Source organism: Mesoplodon mirus, assembly GCF_964341445.2.
Source record: "Mesoplodon mirus genome assembly, chromosome: 12".
NCBI classification, from domain to species: Eukaryota; Metazoa; Chordata; class Mammalia; order Artiodactyla; family Ziphiidae; genus Mesoplodon; species Mesoplodon mirus.
Window position 1 is genome coordinate 32,041,016 of NC_138988.1, and position 21,150 is coordinate 32,062,165.

The window sequence follows — 21,150 nt, forward strand, 5'->3', positions numbered from 1 at the left end:
AGGTTCTCATTAGTTATCTGTTTTATACATATTAATGTATACATGTCAATCCCAATCTCCCAATTTATCCCACCCCCCTTCCCCCCTTGGTGTCCATACATTTGTTCTCTACACCTGTGTGTCTATTTCTGCCTTGCAAACTGGTTCATCTGTACCATTTTTCTAGATTCTACATATATATGTTAATATACGATATTTCTTTTTCTCTTTCTGACTTACTTCACTCTGTATGACAGTCTCTAGGCTCATCCATGTCTCTATAAATCTGTTTTTCTTTAAATTGAGTATTTTTATGATTCCATTTTATCTCCTTTGTTGGTTTATTAGCTATAATTTTATGTTTTATTATTTTAGTGATTTGTTTAGGTTATGGTATACCTTTGAACTTATTATAGTCTATCTTCAGGTAAAATTATACTACTTCATATATATATAAGAACTGAAAACAATATACTTTTATCTTTCCCCTTTTGTTTTATTGTCATACATTTTACTTTTATATATGTTATAAAGCCCACAGCACATTGTTATTTAGCTATAGTCAATTACTTTTAAAAGAGACATAAGTAACAGAAAAATGTCATTTATGTTTATCTACTAGTTACCATTTCTGATGCTCTTTATTCTTTTTTGTTGATTCAAATTTCCATCTACCTGAAATTTCCTTGAACATTTCTTATAGTGTAGGTCTACTGGTAATGCATACTTTCAATTTCTGTAAATCTGAGAAAAAGTCAGTGAATTTTTCTTTCAGATTTTAATTTTTTATCTCTACAAATTTCATTTGGTTATTTTTTATTTTGCCCACTTCTCTCTTCATTATGTTCATGTTTCGCTTTCACTCCTTCAGCATGTTTATAATAGCTCTTTTAACATTCTTATCTGCTTGTTATATCATCTCTATCACTTCTACATCGTATCTATGTACTGACTTTTCTTCTGGTTATGGATGTTGTGAATTTTACATTGGTAAGTGCTGGGTCTTTTTTTTTTTTAACATCTTTATTGGAGTATAATTGCTTTACAATGGTGTGTTACTTTCTGCTTTATAACAAAGTGAATCAGTTATACATATACATATGTTCCCATATCTCTTCCCTCTTGCGTCTCCCTCCCTCCCACCCTCCCTATCCCACCCCTCTAGGTGGTCACAAACCACCTAGCTGATCTCCCTGTGTTATGCGGCTACTTCCCACTAGCTATCTATTTTACCTTTGGTAGTGTATATATGTCCATGCCACTCTCTCACTTTGTCACAGCTTACCCTTCCCCCTCCCCATATCCTCAAGTCCATGCTCTAGTAGGTCTGTGTCTTTATTCCCGTCTTACCCCTAGGTTCTTCATGACCTTTTTTTTTTTTCTTAGATTCCATTTATATGTGTTAGCATATGGTATTTGTTTTTCTCTCTCTCTTTTTTTTTTTTATTCCTTTAAAGAGCACTAGACTTTACTTTTGCAGGTACTTAAATTATACTGAATTCGTTTGACCTCTTCAAGTCTTATTTTTAAGATTTCTTATGACAGTTTTAGAGTAGACTTTATTCTACAGCTAGGTTAGCTTCACTACTAAAGTATCTCCAGTGTCACCACTGAATTCCTCTGGTGTTCAATAAAGATTCAACTCTAGTTGGCAATAACTCATATGTTCAGTCCTGTGTGAGCTCTGGTAGCTACTTAGTTTGCAGCTCCCCAGATATTCTTTGCCTGGCCTCCTGGAGTTTTACCCTACTCATACATAACTTAGCATTTAGCAATAGAATCAAAAGGATTTGTATGCAGATTTCTGGAGCTCCTCATCCATGTCCATGTATCTCCCTCCCTTCTGGTACTCTGCCCACAAATTCCAGCCACCTTAGCCTTCCTTAACTCTGATCTCTGTCTCTTCAACTCAGCAGTACTCCTAGATTCTGATTTGATTACCCTCATGCTTTGTAGTCTGAAAAGTGCCTCCTGGCGGTTAGCTGAGGCAATCATGGGGATCACCTTGTCTCCCTTTTTTTCATGGACCACACAGTCCTGCACTAGCTATTATAATGTCTAAAAACAATTGTTTCTTTTATTTTTTTCCAGTTTCTAGTTGTTTATAGCAGTAGGGTAGGTCAGTTCTGATTGTTTTATCCAGGCTATATAAGCAGAAATTGACTTCATTCAATTTTAAAACAACAATTTACAGCAGTCCTTATTTTGGGAACACAGGGCAAAGAAAGAGATTGAATACCAGGAACTGATGTTTCTTTTAACTGGAGGTGTAAGTCTTAAGAGTTCTGAGAAAAATCCTGATCCAACTTGGCTACAGGATAAAAGCTGGGAGGAAATCTGTCGTGCAAGTGAATTTCCTGCATTCAAAGGACTCAGGTAGTTGTTTAAACACAATGACTTAGCATTGGATAGTGATGGGTAAATTTGTAATCTAGTGATTTTTTAATTTAATCTAGTGATTTTTAAAAAATAGTTCTATAGCTGTCTTGATTCATCTCCTCATTCAACAATCTCTTTTTAAAATTTTTTCCCAATGAAAGGATAATCATTAAGCTTTTCTTTCCATTAGGAATCATTTTTGTGACAATATAGCTGAATGGCGGGAGATCTACAATAGTAAAGAGCCACACAATGCTAAATTTCCAGCACCAATGGATACGAGGCTAAATGAACTACAGAAAATCATAATTCTTCGGTGCTTAAGACCTGATAAGGTAAAAGACAAATGTGTTCTATTTGGAACCCAGATAATTTGCCATTTACGAAGTACTAGGTTTAAAGTTATTGTTATTTGGTACTTTAACCTTTATTTCAGATGCTCACATGGGTTCATTGAGTTCCTTGGATATGTAGGTTTATAGTTTTCCTCAACTTGAGAAAAACTTTGGCCATTATTTCTTCAAATATTTTTTTCCCATGATTCCAATTAAATATACATTAGACTGCTTGATATTATACCATAGGTGACTGATACTCTGTTAATTACTTTAAAATCCTTTGTATCACTGTACTTCAGGACAGTTTCTATTGCTATCTTTAAATTTGGTGATTTCTTCTTTCGTAGTGTCTAATCTGCTATTAATTCCATCCAATTAATTTTTGTTTCAGCAACTGTATATTTCATTTACAGAACGTTCATTTTGTTCTTTTTTATATATTCTATTTCTGTTTTCATTCTGTTTATATTTTTCTTTAAATACTTGAAAACAATTATAATAACTGTTTTTAAATCCTTGACTGCTAATTCCATCATTTCTGGATCTGTTTCTACTGACTGATTTTACTCTTGGTTATAGATTATATTTTCCCACATCCTGGCATGCCCAGTAATGTTTGATTGGATGCTGGACATTGTTTATGATTTTGATTTTGTCATCTTCCTTTAAAGATTGTTGACTTTTGTTCTGCTAGTTCAGGGTTAGCAAACAACACCTCTGGGCCAAATCTAGCCAGTGACCTATTTTTGTCCAGCCCATGAACTGTAAATGATTTTTGCATTTTAAAGGGTTGTTTTAAAGAAAAATAATAGGACTTCCCTGGTGGCACAGTGGTTAAGAGTCTGCCTGCCAGTGCAGGGGACACGGGTTCGAGCCTTGATCTGGGAAGATCCCACATGCCGCAGAGCAACTAAGTCTGTGCACCGCGACTACTGAGCCTGCACTCTAGAGCCCACAAGCCACAACTACTGAGCCCACATGCCACAACTTCTGAAGCCTGCACGCCTAGAGCCCATGCTCCGCAGCAAGAGAAGCCACCACAATGAGAAGCCCACGTGCAGCAACGAAGATCCAACGCAGCCAAAAATAAATTAAATAAAATAAGTAAATTAAAAAGAAAAAGAATAAGCAGCAGAAAGTGTATGTGGCCCAACACACCTAAAATATTTACTATCTAGTTCTCTATAGAAAAGGTTTACCTACCCCTTTGACTATACAGTTAAATTCAGATTGCTCCTTTCTTTTTTTGTTGTTGTTGTTGTTGTACGCGGGCCTCTCACTGTTGTGGCCTCTCCTGTTGCGGAGCACAGGCTCCAGACGCGCAGGCCCTTCGGCCATGGCTCACAGGCCCAGCTGCTCCACAGCATGTGGGATCTTCCTGGACCGGGGCACAAACCGGCGTCCCCTGCATCGGCAGGCAGACTCTCAACCACTGCGCCACCAGGAAAGCCCCAGATTGCTCCTTTCAAAGATTGTTTTTAAGATTTGTTAGCGCAGGTATAGAATAGCCTTTACTCCATGGATAGTTTAGTTCCATGGCTAAAGTGTGGTCCTTCTAGGGCCTTTACTGAATGTCCCAGGTGATCACCAAGGACTCTCCATTGTGGCTACTGGGAACTTGAATGATTCCCAGCCTTTCATGAACTCTGGTAGCTCCTCATAGCCCAAGTTCACAGCTCCCCAGTCACTCTTTGCTTGGCCTAGGTATACATACCATGGTGTTCAGCAAAGATACAAGAACAATATTATGCAGATTCCTGAGCTCTTTCTCTGGATACTTCCCTTCAAATTTGAACTCTGAAACTTCCAGCAGCCTGAGCCTCCTTGAACTCTGATTCCTGTCTTCCCAACTCAGCAACACCGTGTTGTACTACTTTCAGTTGCTCTCCTTGTTCCACAGTCTGGAATGTATCTCCCAGAGGAAAGTCAAGGGAATAATAGGTCTCACCTTGTTTGTTTCTTTTTTATCAGGGATCACTATCCTGTACCACCTATTGTCTGAACAGCCTTATATCTGAAAATGGCTGTTTCATTAATATTGCCCATTTTTTAGTTCTTTATGGCAAGAAGGTAAATCTGGTCCCTTTCCTCCATATTGACTAGAAGCAGAAGATAGTAGAAAATCTTGAATGTGTCATAATTTTATTAGTTCAAACATGCACAAAAATCTTTCTTTAGGTGAAATAAATAGGCTGATACCAATTTTCATACACTCGAGAAAAGTGTTATAGTGTTACGAAAGGAAAAATTTTAAACAAAAAACTAAAAGCTAACTTATAAATACTACCAAATGTAAAGTAGATAGCTAGTGGGAAGCAGCCGCGTAGCACAGTGAGATCAGCTCGGTGCTTTGTGACCACCTAGAGGGGTGGGATAGGGAGGGGGGGAAGGGAGACGCAAGAGGGAGGAGTTATGGGGATATATGTATATGTATAGCTGATTCACTTTGTTATAAAGCAGAAACTAACACACCATTGTAAAGCAATTATACTCCAATAATGATGTTAAAAAAAACCCCAAAAACTAAAAACTATGCTTATATATGTAGCTTAAAACTTTGAGTAAGTCACTTCACCTTTCTGAGTTCCAGTTACAACCACATATAAAATGAAGGTATTGAAAAGTGATTGCAATGGTCCTGTCTTTTCTTTTTCCTTTTTTTTTTTTTTTTTTTTTTTACCTTTTATGTTTTTAGTAAAGTTTCACAAGGAGCATTATCTAATGCTTCATTCAGTCTCTGAGTAGGTTCAAACAGAGGCCTATATAATTGCATGACTTCTGAGTATTTCTCCTTACTCTAACTCCCAAAGACCTTTGTACATTATTAAAATGTACCTCATTCTTTCCTACCTGATAGTTGTATGTATATATATATATGTTCCTTTCACTAGAAAATAAGTCCCTTGAAGGCCAAAACAGTGCTTTATTCATTATTTTATCACAAATAGCTTCTCTTGTTCATGGTAAACTTAGGAATGAGTAGCTCTGCATCTGGGAAACCCCTGCCTATTTGCATTCCACAGAATGGCTCTGTGATGACCAGTGGAGATGTTGTTTCAGTACCACATGTGGGGTTACTGGTTTGTCTGCCATGCTTGGGATCCTGTGCTTAAACACCACACTGACCACACTGGAATACACAATAATTGTCTGTTTATTTGGTAGGGTCTCCCACTGGACTCTGAGCTTCTTGAGGTCAGGACCTGTGTCTTATTTTGTTCAATATCTCCAGGACTTAAAGCAGTACCTGGCAGATGGTTGGACATCTCAGTAAATATCTGTGAGTTGAGTTGAATTTAATTGCATTAAACCAAATTCAGTTAAAGTCTGTGTTAGTCAGGATTCTCCAGAGCAACAGAATCAGTAGGATTCTGTTGATTTTAAGGAATTGGCTCACATGATTGTGAGAAGCTGGCAAGTCCAAAATCTGCAGACTGCAGACCCAGGGAAGAGCTGATGTTGCAGCTTGAGTCCAAAGCTGGTCTACTGACAGAATTCCCTCTTCCTCAGTAGAAATCGGTCTTTTTTCTCTTAAGGCCTTCAACTGATTGAATGAGGCCGAATCACATTATGGAGAGTAATCTACTTTGCTCAAAGTCTACTGATTTAAATGTTAATCTTATTTTAAAAATACCTTAACAGGTATTTACATACTGTGCCCTAGCCAAGCTGGCACATAAAATTAATCATCACAAAGCCCATATCCAGGTCTAAGTCTCCATAATATCTTCTCTAGAGTATCTTACATGAAGGATTAAAATATATATTTTAATATTATAGAAAAATCTTATAACTTCTTCTCATGTTAAATTACTGGAACAAGATACTTTTTCTATAGAAAACTATCATACTCGATTGCAGTTACATCATGTCAGGGAGCATTGCCCCTGGCCAGTGCGTAGGGTAATGCGGAGCAAGGTCTCTGTGTCCTCAGCATCTCCCTTTCCTTAAAAATGTATACTGAAGATCTCCTGTGCTAGGTAGAAACTCTACATGGTGTTAATGGTAAAAGGATGAAAAAGATTTCATCATTGCTCACGTGTGGTTACTAAAGAAAGAAATAAGGGCTTCCCTGGTGGCGCAGTGGTTGGGGGTCCGCCTGCCGATGCAGGGGATACGGGTTCGTGCCCCGGGCCGGGAGGATCCCACGTGCCGTGGAGCGGCTGGGCCCGTGAGCCATGGCCGCTGAGCCTGCGCGTCCGGAGCCTGTGCTCCGCAATGGGAGAGGCCACAGTAGTGAGAGGCCTGCGTACAGCAAAAAAAAAGAAAGAAAGAAAGAAAGAAAAAGCTGCTATGTCATTGTGAGCTCTTTATTAAAAAAAACCTTCAGGAGGCTGTCAATACCTGTAGAATAATGACAAAAGTACAGCTTTGCAGTCTTATTACCTTCGCTAATCAGACCTCTTTTCAGCTTGAAACTTCTATTTAAAACTACAGAATTGCTCACAACTACACAAAATTACCCATATAGAAGCTCCTTGAAACTTCTACTATTCTTCTCCTTGAAACTTCTACTATTTAAAACTACAGAATTGCTCACAACTACAGTAAATTACCCATATAGAAGCCTCTATCCTTCCTCCCCATGTATTCCGCAAACCTTCCAGGACCAAAGAAACCTGTGATGATCACTCCTCTCTCCATCAAATTCCTACACATTCCCTTTAGAAAGTCGTTTGGCATTTAGAAGATAATGTCTGATACCTCTTTGTACTGATTTTTCTGCTGCTAATATTGATGAACAGCATTCTTTTATTTTTAATTAATTTTAATATAATTTATAAGTAAGTCACATCTTCCTGTGGTTCAAAAGTGATGCACTGTTTTGAATCACATGAATATATGAATACAATGAAAAGTGTGCCTCCAGTCTCCTTCTCTCAGCCATTCATCATCCTTCCTCTCAAGCAGTTAATGTTATCTGCTTCTTCTTGTCCTTTTATACACATATAAATGTACATACATATAAATTCTTTTTCCATTTATTTTCAACACAAACGGTCGCATCCACTGTTTTGCATATTGCTTTTTTCTCTACTAATTCATAAATAGTGTTCTCTCTTTTTTTTTTTTTACAATTGCATGGTATTCCATTGTATGAGTGTACAATAATTTCTTTAGCCAGTTTCTATTGATGGATCTTTATAATATTTACATATTATTTATTATAAAAATGCTGCAATGAATAACCTTATTCAAAAGTCATTTCTCACATGTGCAACTATATATCAGAATAAATTCCTAGGAACAAAATTGCTATGTCAGTGGATTTGCCGTCTGTAATTTTTTTTTTTTTTTTTTTTTTTTTTTTTGCGGTACGCGGGCCTCTCACTGCTGTGGCCTCTCCCGTTGCGGAGCACAGGCTCCAGACGCGCAGGCTCAGCGGCCATGGCTCACGGGCCTAGCCGCTTCGCGGCATGTGGGATCCTCCCGTACCGGGGCACGAACCCGCGTCCCCTGCATCGGCAGGCGGACTCTCAACCACTGTGCCACCAGGGAAGGCCCTGCCCTCTGTAATTTTATGGATACTTTCAAATTGTCCTCCATGAAAGTTATACCAGATTGCTCTTCCTCAGGAGTGTAAGAAAATATCTGTTTACCTGTACTTTTGCCCACACAGTATGTTGCCAAACTTTAAAATTATTTATTTATTTATTTATTTTTGGCTGTGTTGTGTCTTCGTTGCTGCGTGCAGACTTTCTCTAGTTGCGGCGGGTGGGGGCTACTCTTAGTTGTGGTGCGCGGGCTTCTTATTGTGGTGGCTTCTCTTGTTGTGGAGCAGAGGCTCTAGGCATGTGGGCTTCAGTAGTCGTGGCACATGGGCTCAGTAGTTGTGGCTTATGGGCTCTAGAGCACAGGCTCAGTAGTTGTGGTGCGTGGGCTTAGTTGCTCTGCGGCATGTGGGATCTTTCCAGACCGGGGCTCAAACCCGTGTCCCCTCCATTGGCAAGCGGATTCTTAACCACTGCGCCACCAGGGAAGCCCTGTTGCCAAACTTTTGGATCTTTGCCAATCTGTGCAGAGGGGTTGTGGATTCTGGAGCTGATGGAGGTGGCAGTAACGCACATGAGTTTCATTAGATGTTATTTTGATAGGTTTGTTTGTTGGGGAGGAAGAAATCCCTCATAGCAGGTGTCTGTCCAGAGGCTGGGAGTGAGGGGAGGTCCACAACTCCAAAGGAGAGGTGAAGGCGAGGGAATTCCTAATGGAGAGGGGACTTGTGTGGTATCTGGGCGACATTATTTATCAGCATGGCGGCTGGGAGTCTCTGTGTCAGAGCTCTGAAGGGCAGCAGTGGCTTGGGGTCTTTATATCCTGGGGCTTATCTTTTTATGGCTAGCAGATGTTGGGTGAAAAGTAGGCAGACTCTAAATGGTTAAAAATCTGCTTATTTTGGGCTATGTTTAAAACAGTTGGATATGTAACATTTTGAGTTTGGTGCCAGTGGACTTTTGAGCTAACAGGTTTTAGCCTACTGTGAAAAATAAACAATCCAGGGGTAAATACACACAGGCTATCTTTGTCCCATTTATATAACAAGCTGATGGTGAAAAATGGTATCTAAGTATAATTATAATTTGTATTTTTCTTATTTATAAGTGTTAGGGTATAGACAAAGCTGCTGTAACAAAGGGACCTAAAATACAGTAGCTGAAATAAAATAGGAGTTATTTTCTCTATCTCTCCTAACAGCCCAGAGTATTGCTTGAGGGCTGGCAGGGCACCTCTGTTCTTGAGATCATCCAGAGATTCAAGTTCCTTCTCTCATGCTAGAGAAGACTCCTAAAGTGTGGTCTTTGTCAGTGAGATTGAAGCTGGATCATGAGCACCACATCTGTTGAACAGGAAAAGAGAGTATTGAAGACAAACAGTTTCCTTATAAAAAATAGGATCTGGAAGCTCCATATATAATGTCTATTTGTATTTCTCTGGCCAAGACTTAGTCACCTGGCCACATCTAGCTGCGTGAAAGGTTGAGAAAACTTGGGGTTCTGTTACCAAAAGGAGACACAGAATGGGGACAGTTTGCAGTCTCTGCTATACGAAATGAGGTTGAGCATCTTTTCATATGTTTAAGATCCATTTCTATTTCATTTTCTGTAAACTGTTTATCTTCTTTGCTCATTTTCTTTTGGAGTGTTAGTCTTGTCCCATCAATTTATAGATAACTTTTATGTATTAGGAAAATTAGTGCTTTGCCTATGATATGCTGCATGCTTTTCTTATCCATTAGACTCATAGTTTACTCTGTCGGTTTTCAGTAATAATCAAAGTTGTTATGTGAAATAAAAGTTATTCTAAAGATCGTATTTTTTCTCTCTTCAACAGATAACTCCAGCCATAACTAACTATGTAACTGACAAACTAGGGAAAAAGTTTGTAGAGCCTCCACCATTTGATTTGGCAAAGAGTTATTTGGATTCAAATTGCACCATTCCTTTAATTTTTGTGTTATCTCCAGGAGCAGATCCCATGGCCAGTAAGTGCATAATGTCAACTTAATAAATTATAAATAAATCATCTTGTTCAATATCTATTTCTTAGATGAGTGTAAATTAGTAAATTCGGTATTTATAAGGAAAGGTAACTAGAATTTTTAACAATTAAATACGTATACACTGAAACATAAGGCATATTTTATAATTTTAGAGTAAGCAGTGAAACCATTTATTTTTTTGTGCCCTCTTAGGCCTACTGAAATTTGCAAATGATAAAGCTATGTCTGGAAATAAATTTCAAGCTATTTCACTGGGACAGGGACAAGGACCAATTGCAACAGAAATGATTAACGCAGCAATAAAGGAAGGAACTTGGGTTTGCCTACAGAACTGTCACCTTGCTGTCTCCTGGATGCCCATGTTGGAAAAAATATGTGAAGATTTTTCTCCCGAAAGCTGTAACTCATCCTTTAGGCTTTGGCTCACAAGTTACCCATCTCCAAAAGTATGTTTATTTCCTAAGGAGTTTAGTACATTTATTTGGTTATGTGTTATTGATACATTGTATATCTTAAATGCTTAACCTTAAGAGGTTTTAAAAATATTTCTGGAGTCCTCCCTTATACCTATTTTTAATCCACTAGTGTATGTATTTTTAGGACTTGAGTTGGTTATCTAGAGTAATGCTCTTTGTTTATTTTGTCTTAGTTTCCAGTAACAATTCTACAGAATGGAGTAAAAATGACTAATGAGCCTCCTACGGGTCTTCGGCTAAATCTCTTCCAATCATATGTCACTCATCCAGTTTCTGATCCTCAGTTTTTCAATGGATGCGAGGGAAAGGAACTGGTAATATTCAGCCTCTGGAACTTTTAAAATGTGTTTTTATAGTGAAAAAATATGAAAACATAAATATTTTATTTAATATTAAACTTCAGGCATTTCCTAAGAAGATAGAAATTGTACCTATCTTATTTTATTCCCAATTGTTTGTGTTCTGCTTCCCATGTAGTAGATACTCAAATAAATATTTGTTGAATGAATGAATATTTCTTAGTTTGTACAAAAGTCCAACAGTGCATTTGATTAAGACAATTAAGACCCAAGAGTAGCAATCTATTTTAACATTATTTATTTATTCTTTCAACAAATATGTTTGTTAGGTATGATATAATGCAGTGAGAGTAAAATAGACACTGCCATCACCAAAAAAATCTGCCTTCATGGAAATTCTAGTAATAATGTTTTGACATATTAATAACACTCTTCAATGTATCCGTATATAAAAAAGTTTTGCACATGGTATTGAGGACGTTAGGAGTCCCAATAAATAGCACTCCCTTTCTCTGCCCAAATTCTTACCAGTTAAGAAACAGGAAAAAGTACAAACATATGGGAACCAAATTATAACCTTAATTACTGATGTAGACTAGGTTGGAAGATGTAGTTTACATCTGTGAACAAGTGGGCTTAGTATTACTGAACCCAGAATTAAGTACATTTATCTACCCAGAGGGACAGAGGAAAACTTCCTTCCCTGCAGGAAGCTCACTTCTAAGAGAGAAAAGGGAAAAGCTGAGCAAAGCATATTTGTTTGACTTTCCCCAAATTTACCCATCAGATAGGTACTCCTCCCTCCACCAGTGAGTATAAGGATGGAGAAAATCCAGGAGTGTTACATTAATTGAAGTTTCCCTGCATGGAAGGAAACATCAGTACTAAGGGAGATTTTGCACACAGCCTTTAAGAGTGGAGTCTCTGTTTTCTATAGCCTACCAGCTCTCCTGAACATAAGCCCTGCTGGCTTTCAAAGCCTGACCTTCTGGGGGCTTGTCTTCTCAGTGCAGGGCCCCTACACTGGGGAGCCCAATGTGGGGCTCAGACCCTTCACTCCTTGGGGAGGACTCTATAATTGTGATATTCCTCTCATTTGTGGGTCAGCAAAACTGGGTCCTGACTACAGTATCTCTCTGATCCTCCTACCCATCTTGTGGTTCTCTCTTTATGTCTTTAGTTGTGGAAAATCTTTTCTTCTACCTTCAGTTTGTTCTCGTAGATAGTTGCTCTGTAAGTAGTTGTAATTTTGGTGTATCAAGGAAGGAGGTGAGTTCAAGGTCTTCCTATTCTGCCATCTTGGCATGTCTCTCTAGCACTATCGCATTTTAATAAAGTATAATGTTATTGTAGTTTGTCTATCTTGGAGGTTTTGGATAAGTCATAAGATTAATACTTTTTATAGTAAGCATTATTTCGGATAGTCTTTCTAAATAAAAGTTTGTAGAGATATATGATCATAGAATCTTATAATGAAAGATCATCAGTTCCCCTCATTTTAGTAATGGAAATCTGATCAGAATTTTTTCTTGTTGCATATTTTTATCTTAAAGGCATGGGAGAAGTTGCTCTTTGGAGTTTGTTTTTTTCATGCCCTTGTGCAAGAGAGAAAGAAATTTGGTCCTCTTGGTTGGAATATTCCATATGGATTTAATGAATCAGATTTACGCATCAGTATTCGACAACTACAGGTAAAATTAGAAAGGAACTAACATTGATGGAGGATCACTGTGTACCAGGCCCTAGGCAATTCCCTTTGCTTAGAATGACTTATTCAGTTCTCCCAACACCACTAATAGTTGGCTAGATGGTATTAATAATTATAATTTTGGCTTATAAAGCATAATCTCCATCTGCATTTTTCTGCTGCAAGTAATGGGAAACCTGATTCAAACTGGCTTAAACCATAATGAAACTTTTTATCTCACATAAAAAAGAGTTGCAGAGGAAGGACAGACTCTGGAGTTGGTTGATTCAACAAAAGTGTTGCCATCAAGGACCCTAGTTCTTTCTTTTTGCAGTGCCCTCCTCAGTGTTGGCTTTATATAGGTCCTCACTATACTCTACTCTCAGCCTCCACTCAGTCAGGTCTACACTTTAGCTCTATCAGTCAACAAAAACAGTAGAAAAGGAATTTATTGAAAGAATGTTGGGTAGATCACAGAATCACCAAGATGGCTGGAGAGCCAAGGCATCCACAGTCATATCCAGAATCATATCATGTCTGGTAACAGCATTCCTTCTACTCTTATTAAATAGTAGACACCACAGCTCATAACTGCCACACAGACACTAGTCTACTGCACACTCTCTGATGTCATCAAAAAAATTCTTTGCTGTTCCTGCTTCTTTGCACCCTAAACCCCAGTTCAGTCTAGGATGGCTACATCTGAGTTTCCAAGCCCAGGTCACAAGCCTAGGCTTTAGCCACAATGGAGGCTGAGAAAGCGAGTGGTTGGCTTTTTCAGTTTCTGTAGACTTACAATGAAACATGAAATGCATGAGATGGTCAGCAGCCCCCCACCAAAGAAAAGAGATCAAATGTCCGCTATAAATTCCTACTCACTCAGACTTTGAACTAGGCACATTACTTACATGAATTTTAATTCTCACAGCAACCCTGTAAGGTGGGTATTATCCCTATTTTGGAGAAAACCAAAGCTAAGAAGTAAATTTACCCATTGAGATAAGATTTGAACTCAGGTCTGTCCGACTCCAGTACTTTCCCATTATTTCTGTCATGTTTTACCAAATATATTAATCCAACTAGACAACCACAGAATATTGTATTTTTCTGCTTCTGTGCTGTGATAAGGGCCTTTATGACATGGGGCTTCAAAACAACCATGATGATAATTCTTCCAACTCCACTTCCGTGTGTATAGATTGATTGATTGATAGATATTTAAGGCCATCTTAAAATGGAAATGAAGTGAAATACTTCAAGGTTTTTCTCATTTCATTTTTCCTTTGTTTCAGTTATTTATAAATGAATATGATACAACTCCATTTGAAGCTATCTCTTACCTGACTGGAGAGTGTAACTATGGAGGAAGAGTGACAGATGATTGGGACAGACGTCTCCTCTTAACCATGTTGGCTGACTTTTATAACGCACACATAATTGAAAACTCCCATTATAAGTTTTCTCCCAGTGGAAACTATTTTGCACCTCCCAAAGGCACTTATAATGAGTACATTGAATTCATTAAGGTAACTGATATCACTGAAAATAGGGTTAGATTCAAGTGTGATTTTTCTTTTTTTTTTTTTTTTTTTTTTTTGCTGTACGCGGGCCTCTCACTGTTGTGGCCTCTCCCGTTGCGGAGCACAGGCTCCGGACGCACAGGCTCAGTGGCCATGGCTCACGGGCCCAGCCGCTCCGCGGCATATGGGATCCTCCCAGACCGGGGCACGAACCCGTATCCCCTGCATCGGCAGGCGGACTCTCAACCACTGCGCCACCAGGGAGGCCCTAGTGTGATTTTTCTAAAAAGCAAATAGTGAAGTAGTCCCCCATAATGTATAGGATTAGACAAGTACTATGGTTCAATCAGCTTTCAATATATTTTGTTTCTAGTAGTTACTGAAAACTGGAAAAGTTTGATTCCTCTGTTGTGATGTTTAGTTGATTTTTAACCCTTTTTGGTCTGCACATGTCTACCTTATGAATTAACATATCCAGTGAAAATGTGATGCTTGTTGAATCTATTTTCTGGTAGAAACTTCCGTTGACTCAACACCCTGAGATATTTGGATTACATGAAAATGTTGATATCTCCAAAGATCTTCAACAAACAAAAATCCTCTTTGAGTCCTTGCTCCTCACCCAAGGAGGCTCCAAACAGACAGGATCCTCAGGAAGTGCTGACCAGATTCTACTAGAAATTACCAAAGATATTCTCAACAAGGTAATGTTTAGCTTAAGGTATGTTACTTGTAATATAACATAAATCAAAATGGCACTGAAATGTCAATCTGAAAACTCCATTTAGCAGCATTATGACCTTGAGTGAGATACTTTGCCTTTCTGAACATTAGTTTTCAAATCTGTAAAGTAGTGATAATAGTACCAACTGTATAAGGTTCTTGTGAACATTAAGGAGATCATTAAATTAAAGTGCTTTGCATAATGCCTGGCAAATAGTAAGTTCTTAGTAACTACAGTTGTGGATACAGAATATATGATTTATTATCATTTCTAAATAAAGATGGTGGGCCTACTTTTTTTTGGCAGTACGCAGGCCTCTCACTGTTGTGGCCTCTCCCGTTGCGGAGCACAGGCTCCGGACGTGCAGGCTCAGCATCCATGGCTCACGGGCCCAGCTGCTCCGCGGCATGCAGGATGCTCCCGGACCAGGGCACGAACCCGTGTCCCCTGCATCAGCAGGTGGACTCTCAACCACTGCGCCACCAGGGAAGCCCCAAGGCCTACTTTTTTTAAATGGAGGAAATGGTCTGAACTTGCTGGTTCAAGGAGGGAATGGTTTTTAATCTATACCTTCAGAAGTGAGGAGGCACAGGGAAATAAGATCAGCACTAAATTAACAGCTACAGCCTTTTTTCCCCCCATACTACAGCCCAATGTACTTAGCCCTCTTGGTAAAGTGGAATGATAATCTCTTTTCTCACTTTTTTCTGTGTCTTAAATTCAATAAAGAACTACTAAGAGGACTTTATGGTGCTAAGCACAGATCTTCACAACTCCCCTCCAGGATAAATACTATAATTATCCCCATATATCAGTGTCAGGCACTCTGACAGAGCAGAACCTGACCCCTACCCCGTCTGCCTTGAAAATCCACGGATGGCACCTACTCTGCTTTCATAGTTGGTACCCTTGCCTTACACCAGTCCTTAAGTAGAGCCTACTCACCTTAAGCCTGGCTGTGGCCACTGGAGAGGAGAAGGGAGCAACACTGCCTTCTACCCCTGGGTAAAATCAAACTAGCTTCCTCCAACCTCCACCCCTGGACTGCTGCTTCTGCCATTTGCCTCTTCTCACCCTCAGCCCCTTCTTCTTGTGTGGTTTATCTCTTCAGGGCAAGGTTCTTGCCCTCCCAAAATGGTGGCTCTTACAAGATCCCTAGCAGGAAGTTACCTGGAAGTGGCATATAGGACTTAATTGGGGTAGAATGTTTGTGCTGAGCCAAATGTGCCTTGAGTGACACCACCTAATATGACTTAGAATTCTTTTGTACCACCCAAGGACCATTGCCTGGAGACAGTCTGGGCAGCTCAACTTTCTTAGTTTGGGAGTTCCCCCATAGGGAAATTCCTTTGCCCCTTTAAGAGTATGAATTCCATTGTCTTGGGGCTTGATCACGAACCCCAAAGTCCCCTTTATCACTTCTCAAGTGTCTCTGAGATGCCTCTTTGAAATCAGACACTCAATGGCCTTCTCTTTCCCTATGCCCTGGAACCTTGCTACATTTACACATTAATTATTTGATAGTGGTGTAAGCAAATCCATTTTGAGCCAGTTGATAATTTATTGGAAATAAATTAAAAAGAGTTATGAAATGGTAAATCAGTTTTATTAATGGAAAATAAAAGTCAATTTACAAAAGAAAATTACACAACTTTTCAGAAATGTATATCTTCTTCATAGCATTCTATCCTGTAGTAAAGAGCATGGGCCTTAGTGTTAGAGATCTATGGATTTAAACAGACTGCTTTTGGACTCTGTACCCTTGGGCATTTACTTAACCTCTCTGTACTTAAATGATAATGATGGCCACCTAATAGTGAATGGTAAGGATTATATGAGATAATGTTTGGAAAGCAGTTAGCATAATACTTGGCACATAGTAATTACCTAATGTTAGCTATAATTGATATTATAGCTGAATGAAACTAATTATTTATTCTGAGAGTAATATGTGATCTTCAAAATCTATTCTCTTAGCTACCAAATGACTTTGACATTGAATCAGCACTACTCAAGTATCCCGTGAGATATGAAGAGAGCATGAATACTGTTTTAGTACAAGAAATGGAAAGATTTAACAAGTAAGGAGCTCTATACCCAGTTATTCAGAAGGCTACCAACCAAAGTTGATAAAAAGATACACTGGTATTGAATTAAAATTTTAAGAAAAAATTATCAAAACTTGCCATTTCATTAGAGTTTTTCTCCTTTTTTAAAGTCGCATAAATCTTCTGCCCCAGAAGGGAAGGTATCGTTTATAATGTAAAAATGGTGATGAAATAGAGATCTGCTTTTACTGGTTAAAAATGTTCATTAATCATAATTTCTCATCCACCTATTGCTCTTCTCCTCAGGAACTGAAGATAGAATGAGCCTTATCTTGGTCTATGTGTAAATACATCTCTTGTCATTTTTCTGCCACTGACACATATACACCCGCCCCATTTTCTTCCTGAGTCTATCTGGATTGACTAGGTACCCTAAAATAGCAAACAAATTATTTGCTTTGAATTTTTAAAAATAAATTTATTTATTTATTTATTTTTGGCTGTGTTGGGTCTTTGTTGCTGCACATGGGCTTTCCTCTAGTTGCTGCGAGTGGGGGCTACTCTTTGTTGTGGAGCGGGCCTCTCATTGTGGTGGCCTCTCTTGTTGAGGAGAACGGGCTGTAGGCATACGGGCTTCAGTAGTTGTGGCACATGGGCTCAGTAGTTGTGGCTCGCGGGCCCTAGAGCGCAGGCTCACTAGTTGCGGTGCATGGGCTTAGTTGCTCCGCGGCATGTGAGATCTTCCCAGACCAGGGCTTGAACCTGTGACCCTTGCATTGGCAGGTGGATTCTTAACCACTGTACCACCAGGGAAGCCCCTGCTTTGAATTTTCAAATTGAATTTTCTACAGTTAAATACTGGCTTAAGGAATGGAGAATTGTTTGGTTATGAATTTTCTAGTGTTTCCAAGTTTGTTTCAGTTTCCAGACTTTTTGAAATTTTAAAATAAAGCATATTATAACACTATGATGCCTTAATTAATTTAGTAATTCTTATACAAAGACCATATGTATTTACATATCATAACATACTATCTCTCGGTTGCTTAGGCTTCTAGGCTAAAACCCTCACTTCAGGTATATTTATGGTGTTCTTAGCAGCTTGGGCCTAAGTGGGAAACAAACTACTTGCAAGGGTATAAATGAATATACACTGTATGTTTTAATTCAGTGTTTCCAAAGTTTCAGCCATTGTATCATACCTTTATAACTTTCTTCATATTTGCATGTCACCTATAACATTATTTACCTGATATTTTTCCTTAAATCATTCTCTGTTTAAATATGCCTGGTCTTAAGCAGTAATACCTTGAAAGCAGCAATTTTGATATGCAAGTTATATTACTTTCTATATTTAAAAATACATATGTAATAAATAAAATGAAAAATGTTCATCCAATATAAATTACTTTATATTATTAAGTGGGAGGTGACCACACTTTGGGAATACACTCCCATAAAGCTGTGAATGGTATCCTGCTATTTCTTCTTCTGGAAAGACTGTATGTTGGTATTTACTATCATATATGCTGATGACACAATTTCTTTCCTTGCAGTTTAATTAAAACTATACGCAACACTCTACAGGACCTTGAAAAAGCTATTAAGGGCGTGGTTGTCATGGATTCTGCTTTGGAGGCACTCTCTGGCAGTCTGCTTGTTGGAAAGGTTCCAGAAATATGGGCCCAACGATCATACCCAAGTCTTAAACCCCTAGGAAGTTACATCACAGACTTTCTAGCCCGGCTGAACTTTTTACAGGTTAAAAATTATATATACTATATATAATGTATATATTATTTCATTTTTTTGGAGATACTAGAAGAGATACTAGAAATTGGCTGTGGTCACTTGAATGTCTCTGAGTTAGATGAAATGGATTAGTAGTTTCATGGTAATCTAACCAAAATTTTAGAATATTGAAAATTACACACATTTCAAAGTACTAAGTAGAAAATTAAAATTTTATTTTACCCAAACCCAAGTAATATGTGACATTTATATTTTTGAAGATTCACAACTTGGTCTTGTGATTTTCCTACTGATGGTAAATCACAAAAAGAGCCTGAGGCTTGGATTTATCAATAATTGGCCATTATCTAGAAATCAGTGCTTCTTATCTCTTATCTTATAAAACCAGGGAAAAGATGGGTGCTTTGAAATCTCCGAATCCTTCACCCTGCAATCTCACACATAAAGGATGTGTAAGGCAGCACACTCTTTTTCCTCCCCAACTCCTCCGCTTGCCCCCATCCTATGGTTGATGCTTATGTGAGGATGGTGGGGAGAGCCCCCAAAATACATTTTGGAAATTCACATAGGTATATGACCTCTCAGTGTTCAGTTGCCCTTTTATTATACAAATGCTTTATTTGTTTCACTATAGAAGCTAATAATAAAATAACCCTACTTGTGAAGATGTGGAGAGATAGGCTTTCTCATAGATTGCTTTTTAATTTTTGCCAATCTGATAGGTCAACCATATCTTTGTTTCAATTTGAATTTCTTTGATTATTAGTGAGTCTGTGCTTCTTTTGCTTTGTGTGTTTGCTGTTTGTGTTCTCTCCTGTGAATTGCCTACTCATCTCCTAGGCCGATTTTTCATGGGACTATTTTTGTTTGTTTTTATTTTTTTATAAAATTTTTAAAGGTTACTTTCCATTTACAGTTATTACAAAATAATGGTTTTATTACTTACATTGTACAATACATCCTTGAGCCTATCTTACACCCAGTAGTTTGTGCTTCCCACTCCTCCACCCCTATACTGCACTCCCGCACTAGTAACCACTAGTTTTTTCTCTATATCTGTGAGTCTGCTTCTTTTTGCTGTATATACTAGTTTGTTGTATTTTTTAGATTCCACATATAAGTGACATCATAAAGTATTTGTCTTTCTCTGTCTGACTTATTTCACTTAGCATAATGCCCTCCAAGTCCACCCATGTTTCTTCAAATGGCAAAATTTCATTCTTTTTAATGGCCAAGTAGTATTCCATTGTATATATATACCACATCTACTTTATCCATTCATCTGTTGATGGACTCTTAGGCTACTTCCATATATTACAATTGTAAATAATGCTACTATGAACATTGGGTGCATGTATCTTTTCAAATTAGTGTTGTTTTTTTCCTGATATATATCTGAGACTGGAATTGTTGGGTAATATGTTAGTTCTTTTTTTAGTTATTTGAGAAGCCTCCATATTCCACAGTGCCTGCAACAAGTTACATTCCCACCAACAGTGTACAAGTGTTCTTTTTTGTCCACATCCTTGCCAGCATTTGTTATTTGTATTCATTTTGATGATAGCCATTCTGACAGGTTCAGGGCAATATCTCATGTGTGTGTGTGTGTGTGTGTGTGTGTGTGTGTGTTTTAACATCTTTATCTGAGTATAATTGCTTTACAATCGTGTGTTAGTTTCTGCTTTATAACAAAGTGAATCAGCTATACATATACATATATCCCCATATCTCCTCCCTCTTGTGTCTCCCTCCCACCCTCCCTATCCCACCCCTCTAGATGGTCATAAAGTACCGAGCTGATCTCCCTGTGCTCTACGGCTGCTTCCCACTAGCTATCTATTTTACATTTGGTAGTGTATATATCTCATTGTGGTTTTGATTTGCATTTCCATGATGATTAGCAATGTTGAGCATCTTTTCATGTGCCTGTTGGCCATCTGCATTTCCTCTTTGGAAAAATGTCTGTTCAGTTCTTCTGCCCATTTTTTAATTGGGTTGTTTGTTTTGTTTTGTTTTGTTTTTTGATATTGAGTTGTATGAGCTATTTATGTATGTTGGATATTAATCCCTTATCGGTCATATCATTTGCAAATATTTTCTCTCATTCAGTAGGTTGTCTTTTCATTTTGTTGATGGTTTCCTTTGCTGTGCAAAAGCTCTTAAGTTTAATTAGGTCCTATTTGTTTATTTTTGCTTTTATTCCCTTTACTTTAGGAGACAGATTCAGAAAAAATATTGCTGTGATTTATGTGAAAAAGTGTTCTGCCTATGTTTTCCTCTAGGAGTTTTATACTGTCTGGTCTTACATTTAGGTTTTTAATGTATTTTGAGTTTATTTTTTATATGATGTTAGAGAATGTTCTAATTTCATTCTTTTACATGTAGCTGTCCAATTTTCCCGTCACCACTTATTGAAGAGCCTGTCTTTTCTCCATTGTATATTCTTGCCT

The 21,150-nt window shown here is 38.1% G+C and overlaps 1 protein-coding gene across 2 annotated transcripts in view; it reads left to right on the forward strand.

The window, feature by feature from the left end:
- DNAH12 (dynein axonemal heavy chain 12) overlaps positions 1-21,150 on the forward strand; it is a 219,961-nt gene that overhangs the window by 188,856 nt on the left and 9,955 nt on the right. For both annotated transcript variants that reach the window (XM_082639578.1, XM_082639577.1), the window contains 10 exons: positions 2,197-2,355; positions 2,549-2,693; positions 10,026-10,176; positions 10,387-10,640; positions 10,844-10,984; positions 12,523-12,660; positions 13,949-14,182; positions 14,692-14,880; positions 16,878-16,981; positions 18,505-18,709. In XM_082639578.1, coding sequence (XP_082495704.1) covers positions 2,197-2,355; positions 2,549-2,693; positions 10,026-10,176; positions 10,387-10,640; positions 10,844-10,984; positions 12,523-12,660; positions 13,949-14,182; positions 14,692-14,880; positions 16,878-16,981; positions 18,505-18,709 — 1,720 coding nt within the window. The remainder of the gene's footprint in view (positions 1-2,196; positions 2,356-2,548; positions 2,694-10,025; positions 10,177-10,386; positions 10,641-10,843; positions 10,985-12,522; positions 12,661-13,948; positions 14,183-14,691; positions 14,881-16,877; positions 16,982-18,504; positions 18,710-21,150) is intronic.